General features: G+C 43.7%; 1 protein-coding gene across 1 annotated transcript in view; it reads left to right on the forward strand.

Annotated features, from left to right (window-relative positions):
• The first annotated feature begins 8,161 nt into the window (after positions 1-8,161).
• The window catches only part of Mmp7 (matrix metallopeptidase 7), an 8,611-nt gene continuing 6,297 nt past the window's right edge, over positions 8,162-10,475 (forward strand). The window contains exon 1 of the mRNA XM_005346782.2: positions 8,162-8,296. Within this exon, the coding sequence (XP_005346839.1) occupies positions 8,180-8,296 (117 nt within the window). The 5' untranslated portion in view covers positions 8,162-8,179. The remainder of the gene's footprint in view (positions 8,297-10,475) is intronic.

The following is a 10,475-nucleotide window of genomic DNA, read 5'->3' on the forward strand; positions in this document are numbered from 1 at the left end:
GCCATGCTTACCACCCCAGCTCCAGGAATGCAGTGGGTATATGTCACCATTAAGCAACTTGTAGCACTCTGCTAACAAATCCCATTTAAGTGCTCCATTGCTGGACCCCCACAAAGAGCCAGAGCCATTCACATCACCAGTATGAACCAGGAAGCTGCCTCTTAAAGGAGCCACACCTCCGCTTGCAACCAGCAAACAGAGCCTATCTGGAATAAAAATGTGGTTACTAAGAAGCTGCACTTGACTCCCATTTTATGGGTCTAGAAGGACTCTTTTTTTCTTAAGTCTTTAGACTTTATGCGAATCCATGCCCCAAAATGTGGGCACCATTTTGTAGGTGGAGACTGCATGTACATTCCAGCCACCCAGACCTGAATAATCACACAGAAACTATATTAATTACAACACTGCTTGGCATCTTAGCTCAGGCTTCTTATTAAAAAAAAACTCTTACAATTTAAATTAAGCCATTTATATTAGCCTGTGTATCGCCATGAGGCTATGGTCCATCAGTAAGGTTCTGGTGTTTTTCTCCTGTGGCAGTTATGTGGCTTCTCCTTGACTCTGCCTACTCCCTATATATATCTCCGTTCAGATTTCCTGCCTAGCTTTATTCTGCCCTGCCATAGGCCAAAGTAGCTTCTTTATTAACCAATGTTAATAAAATATATCCACAGCATACAGAGGGGAATTTCCACATCAGTAATCTATTGGAAATAACCAAAACCCACCAGCTATTACACTCAAGGGTAGCAGGGGACTTCTTGCACACCTAGCTCTACTCTCTCAAAGCCTTCTCCTCTAAAAGGGATTTAATACTTATAGGTGAATTTAACTGAACCAAACAATTTGACACAAGAGTAAATCTGAAGATTTTTATGTGTTAAAAAGCCAAACTCTAAACTTTTTTTTAATTAGCTTGGCCAAGGGAAGTAGCTCATTGGTAGAACACTTTTTGAGCATGTATGAGCCCCTGAGTCAAATAAATAAGCATACATACACATATATACTGTGTGTGTGTGTATGTGGTATGTGTGTGTAAAATAAGCCAAATAGAGATCTGCCTCCTGAGTGCTGGAATTTAAAGGTATGCACAAACACACAGAAATAGGAAAATCAAGGCAAAAGGCAGGACACAAATCTAATCATTGAAATGTTTTGATCGTGAAGTTTTAAATTGGTTCCCATATGGGACCATCACTTACGTTCCATTGCTCATAATTTTCCAATAAAAATCCATCCTGTCCCACAGGGCTACTTCTTCTGAGTCCATGTGGAAGGGACCAGACATACCAAGTTGTGTCCCACTTCAGAGTTTGGGCTGGGACAAGGGAAGTCCTCTTCTTCCTGGAGGAACCTGCAAACCCTGACCTGACAGGAAAAGGGTTACAACCACTCCGAGGTTGTTCTCCCCCCCCCCCCCCCGCCCCGGAGTGGAGCTGTGCTTGGGTATGAAAGGTCTGAATCCTTGGCAGGTTAGGGTCGGGTGGGAAGGAGAAGTGGAATGCTCAGCAGCCTTGTTCTGCCTTCTTCCTCTGGAGAAAGCAGCACGGCAGAGGAATTCTGAGCTGGGGCTGTGGTCATGCAAACCATCCTTTCCCTCAGTTTCCTCTCACTTCCCCTTCCTGTTCCTTTCTCCTGCAGTTTCCCATTCTGGAATTCACCATCTGTATGAGCCTCGGAGCAGGGCTGGCTGCCTGAGAGGCAAGGTGTTAGAACAGCTCACACCTCTTTCTCCAGGAGCTTCTGCGTAGCCACTTAGCCCGATGTCTCTCACCCGAACACAGTGGAAGTCACTGACTCCAGAGGAATCCTTCTGCCTCTCTGTCCTTTCTCGAGCCTTCTGCTGTGGGACTTTTCTGGGCATTTAGAACTTGGCTTGTGTCACTTGTCCTAACATCTGGCTTACCTGGTTTCAGTCTTTCTTCTTGTTTTCCTCTGTGTTCTGTTGTCCACGCTGTGCATCCAGACAGTTTCCTGATAAGGATTGTGCTCTCCTTGCTTGCAGAGTGAATAGCCAAGAGACTCCTGTACTGGCATTTCATTTGTATTTTAATAAATAAAGTTTGCCTGAAGATCAGAAAAGTAAAACAGCCACACTGGCCAGTCTTACAGACCAGGCCGCAATGGCACACACCCTTAATCCCAGTAGGCACACTAGATTGCCATAGAAACCAGGTGGTAGTGGTGCACACCCTTAATCCCAGCACTAGAGAGGAATCTAAAACAGGAGGAGACAGCTCTCAGGCTCAGGCTCATTCTGAGGTTTCCTGGAGGCAGGCTGGCTGCTTCTATTTTCTGGTCTTCAGGTTGAACCCACTATCTGTCTCTGAGTTTTTATGAATTGTGCTTCAGACCCCTCTGCTAACTCTCATTACACATCGCCCTGTAGTATTTAGAGCGGTTACTTCCTTATGTCACGGGACATTAGCATTAACAGTTTCCATAAAGATTATTGCGACACGGTCATTTCAACCTTTTATTTTTCTTCTATATTTGTCATATTTCCACACTAGATTCAAAGATGTGAAAGAAACAGAACATTACAACACATAACTCCCAGAATAGTGGAGATGGCTCACAGTTAAGAGTACTGGCTACCCTTCTCAAAGGCCTGGGTTTGATTCCTGGCACCTACATAGTAACTAAGCAGCAACTCCAGTCCCAGGGACCCAGCACCCTTTCTTCTTGAGGTACTACATGTATGTGGTGTATATGCTGGGAAGCACACACACACACACACACACACACGGCTCCCAGAATCCCATGGCTAGCCTTTACTGAATTCTTACTAGGTTCCCAGAACATGGCTCAGTTTTTTATAAACTTAGTCTCCTTATTAGCCCTAAGAAAAAAAGATCTGCCTTTATTTTTCAGGTAAGGAATCTACATTTCCGAGAGATTATGAGTGACTCCCTTGTAACGTAATAACCAGGGGAATCTGACTGATTAACAAAACAGAAGCTTACACTTTGACAAAGGACAACAGACATGGAAGAGACTGACTGAGAAATTGGGAAGTGCTTACTTACTACATAAACTTGAAGATCTACATTCACATGCCCCCAATTATGTAAACACGCACACACACACTTCAGCTCCCAGCCTGAAAAAGCAGGTCCTTGGAGCTCACTAGCCAGAGGAAGAGCCAAAGTTACATATTTAAGTTTTAATTACTATGCCTTAGAGATTCATAAAACAAAACAATACAACAACAACAAAAATGCCTCTAACCTGCAAGTCCCTTGCCCAAGGGCAAATAGTCCTGGAATGCTGGAGGCTGTTGTTATAAAACAACAAGCCTTTTGTTTTCACTCTCCTAAACAAGTTTGTTTGCCCCATCTGCACCAGAGGTGCTTGATCACAGGTGGCCACGAGGTTCAAGGGCAGGAAATACGTCAGGATGTACACTTGCCCCGGACTGGACCTGATGGGAAATACAGTGAATTGTGGATTTTGCCTTTTTAAGCCACTGCAAACTGTGAGCCATTTCCTGGGAACCCAGGTGTGGACCTGGCCAGAGCCCACCCACCTGGGCAGTATTTAATTACAGCTTGCTTTAGATTTGGCTTTAAGCTGTGGTAGTGGTCTTACTTTCTACTGGTGGGATCAACACCAGTCAGCCTAGCCTAGCCTGTGAATTCCAGGCTTTGTAAGAGACCCTGTCTAGGAGAAAGAGAATAGAAAATAGTGACTTTTTTTGTAATAAGAGTTTGGCAGCTCCTCAAAAAATCAAATGTAAACTTACTGTTAAGACCCATAAAAGTCATTCTTGATTGTATACACAAAGTAATTGGAACCAGAGGTTTTTATTTTTTAATTCATTTTACTTTCTAACCAAGGTTCTTCCTCCCCCCCTCCCCCCCATTTCCCCATCCACTCCTTCCATGTAAGGTAAGGCTCCTACGAGAGTCGACACAGTTTGGCATATTATTCGGGGCAGGACTTAGCCACCCCCTCTGCATGAAGTCTGAGTACGGCATCCCCTCATAGTGAGTAGGCTCTAACCAGTGGGCTCCTGCACCAGGGATAGATCCTGGTCCTACTGCAAGGGCCCCTCAGAGAGCCCAAGCTTTTCAACTGACTCCTGCATATGGAGGGCCTAGTTCAGATCCGTGGAGGCTCCTCAACTGTCCATCCAGAGCTCATGAGTTCCCACGAGCTTTGTTCAGTGGTCTCTTTAGATTTCTCCTTCTTGATCTTGATCTCCCTTGTTAGTGTTTTCCCTCCTCCTTCTCTTTGACTGCATACCCAGAGCTTGGCCTGGTACTTGGTTGGGATACACCAGTGATCATTGCACAAGTTTCCCAAATGTCTGTTTTGGAATTAATGGACAAACAAAATTTGTTATATCCAAATGTTAGAGTATTATTCATCTATTGACAAGAGAGTGGTGGGCTAATACAGGCTACAACAGTAAATCAGTAAATATTGAAAGTGTCAGGGAAGGGACATAAGCAAACACACAAAGAGTAGTTGTTTTAATGGTGGGATTTAGATGGAGCTCCTGCAATAGAATCATAGAGACAGGAAGCAGAATGGAGATTACTAAGAGAATAGGAGAGAAGACAGCAATCTGAGGTGATGGAAAGTTCTAGAAGCAAATCCCCTGACAGTTGGAGAATATGGTAATGTATTAGTGCCATTGAACTGGACATTCAGAAATGGTAAACACAGGGCAGGCGAGATGGCTCAGTGGGTAAGGATGCTTACTGCCAACCTGACCACCTAAGTTCAGTCCCCAGGGCCTACATGGGAGAAGCAACTACCACATTAAAAATAAGTCATTTTTTTAAAGGTGAAAATTGAACTAGAGAGGTGGCTCAGTGTTTAAGAGCACTAGCTGCTCTTGCAGTGGATCAGGTTCAGGTCACTGCTCCTACACAATGACTCACAACCATCTGCAACTCCAGTTCCAGGAGATCCAACACACACAGTATTCAGACACACAAGCAGGCAAATCATTCATACATATAGAATAAAAATAAACGTTTAAAAAATTATGGTTGAAATGGCAAAATTTACATTATATCTATTCTATACACCCCAACACACACGTGCACACACGCACACACACACACACACACAGGCGTTTCCTCCTTTAACAGTGAGTCACTTACAGCCTGTGACTGCACACTGCGTCACTCTCATGAGTTCTAGACATGTTTTCCTAGCTGAACCCTCAAGTTCAATATCCAATATTGATCCCAATGGCTTAGCCACAGCGGACTCTCTCTTTCCCTGGCAATGGCTGTCCCTTGTCTTAACAGTGGCACCGTTCACTAAGCTCAGACCTCCTCCAATTCTTTCATCTTCAGTCCTGCACTGACCAGCTCCCAGGTTGTTGTTCTATTTGCTTTGCTCTAAATTCTGGTTTATTTATTTACTTATTTTTTTCTTTCTTTTTAAACAACAGTTCTTTATTCCATGGTTTGAAACACATAGCAGAATAACCATGCTCCCTGAATATTAGCAGAGGCATTCAGTGCAAATCCACACTGCAGTTCTCTTGGGTCTCCACAAGTCCCACTTCAGAAAGCCTTGCTCAAAGAGTTCTAAGCACTAGGAGACATTACCAGCAGTGGCTTGATGTCTTCATTATTAGTCAAATATGCAGGTTCTTCTCACTATGTGCCCGTCCTAGAAAGTGGGAGCTACAGAGTTTATAAGTATAACTTACCAATGCAACATTGAAGCCATTAAAAAGAACTTAATAACTACTTCCGGGAGGCAACTCAATCTGAAGGATGAGATTTGAACATGCAGACACACATCACAGTAAATGTCTACTCCAGAAGAGGCACAAGTGGAACTTCTCAAGCACTACAGGAGTCCCTAAGCTGTGGCAAGCCTGCTTTCTTCCTGGTGTTAGCTTTAGTACTGCAGAGCTCTGTGGGCAGTCACTCTGTGCACTGGCACAGGAGACACCCGAGCCATGACATGGAATTCGGACTAGTGGACAGTTCTGCAGGACAGACTCTGCCCAATGGCACTCAGCTCCTCTGTCTCCAAATATATTCTGTTAAAACCTTGCTCCTTGGCAATCTTATTAAACAGCTCGATGTAATTTGTGTTCAGGAGACAGAGAAGCACATTTGTTAGAGAAATGTGCTTCTCTGGAGAAATATCACTAAATTTGGCATGAAATTTTTCAGCAGCAAATCACAATCCCAGAAAACCTAGACAACAATGAGGACACTAAGAGAGACATACATGGATCTACATGAGAAGTAGGAAAAGACAAGATCTCCTGAGTAAATTGGGAGCATGGGGACCTTGGGAGAGGGCTGAAGTGGAGGGGAGAGGCAGGGAGGGGAGCAGAGAAAAATGCAGAACTCAATAAAAGTTAAATGAGAAAACCCTCCGAGCTCAATCTTTCACCCACCAGTCAGTCACCCTCCCCTCCCTACCCCTGTAAGCACTGATCTGCCTGCTGCCTCCTTTTATTGAATGGCATCTGTTGGAATCACAGATGGAACTTTTTTCTGTTGGCTTCCTTCACTTAGTAGCACTATTTAAGCCTCTGTCATGTCTTTTAATCGTTGGTAGATCTTTTATTTTTGGTGCTGAATAATATTCGTTTGTGTGGCTTACCACAGTCTATCCAGCCGTTCCTCTACTGAAAAAAGACATCTTGAGTGTTCCCAAGTTTTGAACAGTATGGATAAAAGTGCTGTAAGCATGTATTTGCAGTTTTATAAGGGCATAGATTTTCATTTCCTCTTTGACTAGGAAAGAGTACACTTGCTGGATCATGTGGTAAGAGGTGGTTTAGTTTTAGATGTGCCAAACTGTATTCCTAAGTGGCTGGACCCTTTGTATTCCCAGCATGTCTTGCCTTAGTGTTGCCTGTGTTCTGGATTTCAATCATTTTAATGGGTTTTAATTGGCTTGTTCTTATTTTAACTCACATTTCCCTGGTAGCTGCAATGGGGAGCATCTTTGCATATTTACTTAGCATCTGTGATTCTCTTTTGGTGAATTATCTGTTTGGGTCCTTGGTACATTTTTAAAAATCAGCTGTGTTCTCGCTGTTAGGTTTTAAGAGTTCTTTATATAATTTATATAATTTAGATATAATTTAGATAGTAGCCTTTTGTTAGATTTTCTTTTTGCAGTCTTATTCTTTGAGATAAGAAAAGATCCATGATTTTACTCCAAAACAGGGGTCAATGACCATCTCACAGCATTATAGTTACCTGATACAGGTCACACCTCTAAATACTCATGTATTATACAGACAGAAGCTATACATGGTTCTCCCTGGAGATTTCAAGGGGGTGCTCAACTGAAGGAAATTAGAAATAGCATTAAGAAAAGAGGCCACTGATTAAAGGAGCACTTACAGGGGCTTCTCACGGAGTGACTCAGATGCCTGGTTGTTAGAGAAAAGGCTAAATGCTAACTAACACCACGGCAGACGTTGACACAGAACCTGCCTCGCTCCTTCACAAAGAATTATGGGATACCAGCAAAGCCCACTTCCCTTTCCATCCTCCCTTGTTTCCCTCTTTCATTCTTTCCTTCCTCCCTCCTTTATTCTCCCTTCCATCCCTTCCTTCCCCTCTTTCCTTCCTTCTGCTTTTTCTTCTATCTTTCTTAGTTTAATAATTTCTCACTATGTAGCCAATGGTCTCGCTATATAATCACTGTGTGGCCTCAAACCTGCAATCCTCCTGTTGAAGCAGCCTCCTGAATTCTGGACAGGCATGTTTCATGGTGCTTGGTGTGGTATTCTTTCTTGACATTAATTTTATCACAGTACGTGTTCAGTAAAGTTATTTGTGATTTACATGCTGCTCCGCACATTACAAATTTTTAGAAGAATCCTTGTGAGATGCAAAATACAATGATGAACCCAGAACTACTTTGTCGATGAGAAGACTTGGGAAAGTAGTCATTTGATTCCAACAAATAAAACACGGTTTGGGGGGTTTCAGTACACAGCGGCAGGGCTGGGAGATCCTCTAAGAGATAAATGCCATGTGCTCCTCCTGCCAATATAAGGAAGTAATCCTTCACCATTGTTGCTAGTGAAAGTGACACATCCATTCTAAAAAGAAAGGATGCAGATGAGTCACCTGTTTAAACACTCAGGGTTAAGAAGTTGTATAAATTTCTCCGGCCCCTGTCAGAAAACATCAAAGCGCCTGGGAGATCGGAGAACAATTGCCTTTTGATGCCAGTTATGCAGCTTGCCCTGTTCTGGACTGTGTGCCTGCTGCCAGGCCACCTGGCCCTGCCCCTGTCCCGGGAGGCTGGGGATGTGAGCACACTGCAGTGGGAACAGGCCCAGGTATCTGTCCTTTCTCCCAGGTTCTCTGGTCTCGCTGTCAGCATGCAAGCGTGTTTCTGAATGATCTGTCCTTTGGTGTTAGAGTGACCGTGGATATTCCTGTGTAGTGTGTGATGCTCCTGGTTGGTGTTAGACCATGGATATTCCTGTGTAGTGTGTAATGCTCCTGGTTGGTGTTAGTGTGACCGTGGATATTCGTGTGTACTGTGACGCTCCTGGTAGGTGTTAGTGTGACCGTGGATATTCCTGTGTACTCTGTAACGTTCCTGGTTGGTGGTAGTGTGACCGTGGATATTCATGTGTAGCGTTCCTAGCTAGAAAACAGAGTAGTTTTCTGTGAGGAGTCATGCAAACTGGCTTCCAGGGCCTCCCAGAACTCTGATTGGGTGCCAGCTTCTTCATCTGCAATCTAGGTGGACTTCAGAATGTCATTTCATTTCTGATCTTAAATTTTCCAATTCAGAAACTGGAGGAGTATAACAACACTGTCAGCAAGAGGAGCTGGATAAGCTTCTTAATACAGTACTTGAAATATAATTCATGCTCAGGAAATGGACGTATTAGTATTATTATTTATTGCTACTTGAAATTATTTTCATAAACTGTACTGGCCTCACAGTGAAGAGACCGACAGTCAGAAAGCACCAGTAGAAGGTGTGCCTTTCTTGCATGTGCAATAGACGTTATAACACCATCTGTGTTGTGTCCACAGGATTAGTCTACCAGACAAATGACATGACCATAGGAACTCCCATGTGTGTAGTGGGGCAGACCATAAGGAACTCTGGATCCAGCACGTCGTTTGATCACCAGCGCTATACTGAGTACTCAAAGTCACCTGATGCATATTCTTCTGCCAATTGTGGCAGGCACCAGGATAAGCTTTGCTAGCTCAGAAATTGTGTTTCTTCAAATATATTACTGATAAGTACAGTAATTAGTAAGAATAAAATGTCATTTGGTAAAATCAGATAATGATTGGTAAGCTTTAAATGTAAGAAAATAGAATTATATTTCACATTCAGTTTGACCTAATTGATATTCTAGACTCAACCACATGAAATCACCAATATTTAACTGGCTTTTCCCTTACTGTTATGCTCAAATCCGTAGGTCCCCACAAAAGCCAACAAAGGAGACCGAGTCCCATATGTAAAAGCAAAGAGCCTTTATTTTAATCAAGTTTGCAAACTCGGTCTCTCTGCAAGTCCAACGTATTAGAATATCCGGAGAGCCCCGAGCTCGATTAGAATTGGGTTTCTATAGTAGTAAAGGTGGGGGTGAGGGGTCTCTGAGGTTCAGGACCCCTGATTTGCTGACATTTGTCTAGGGGTGTCCTGGTGAAGTGCTGGCAGGTGTTTCTATCTACAGGGCTTGGAATGCCAGGAATTTCCTTTGAATGGTCTGCTCTTGGGTGAGGGTCGGATAATCTTGGATAATCTCGGCCTGTCAAGCATCGTCTCAGGGTAGACTATTGAGACTCCAGACTCCATTTAAACCTTGATGGCCAGAGTCCCAGGTGATAAAGGTTGGAGGAAGTAAAGAACTTCCTGTTGCCCGGACTTAGATTATCATGGCTGCTCTCACATTACCAAATAGCATTTTAGGGGTTTTGATCCAGTTTTTTTCCAGGATGCCCTTACAGGCATGTTTAGGCCCGTTGCTTAGCACACAGATTGTCCAATAGAAGGGAGATGGTTATGAATTTGAGACCAGCCTGAGCTACACAGTGAATTCCACAATAGCCTGTACTACAGAACAAGATTCTATCTCAAATCAATAACCAAAGTAGAAAAAAGAGTACAGACCTGTCCTCCAGAGAGTGTTGTCATGAAGTCCACCGCTCCTGAAGGGACTCATGTCTGTTATTTGTCTTAAAGAACATGTTCATGCTCATTGTAAGTGCACGATAAGAATGTGTTGTATTGAATGAGACACTGTCACTGGCAGCAAGTAGGAGGGCACAATGTTGACCAGTTTACTTCAGTAAAATGCATAGTTGTGGGAGGTTTCTAAACGGATATCCACTGCTCTGATACTAACAGCAAGTCACTGGCAGGCACCCTCCCTGAGCCTCCAGCTGTACCCTCCCTGAGCCTCCTGCTGCACCCTCCCTGAGCCTCCAGCTGCACCCTCCCTGAGCCTCCTGCTGCACCCTCCCTGAGCCTCCAGCTGCACC

Source organism: Microtus ochrogaster, chromosome 5 (genome assembly GCF_000317375.1).
Source record: "Microtus ochrogaster isolate Prairie Vole_2 chromosome 5, MicOch1.0, whole genome shotgun sequence".
In the NCBI taxonomy this organism is placed as follows: domain Eukaryota; kingdom Metazoa; phylum Chordata; class Mammalia; order Rodentia; family Cricetidae; genus Microtus; species Microtus ochrogaster.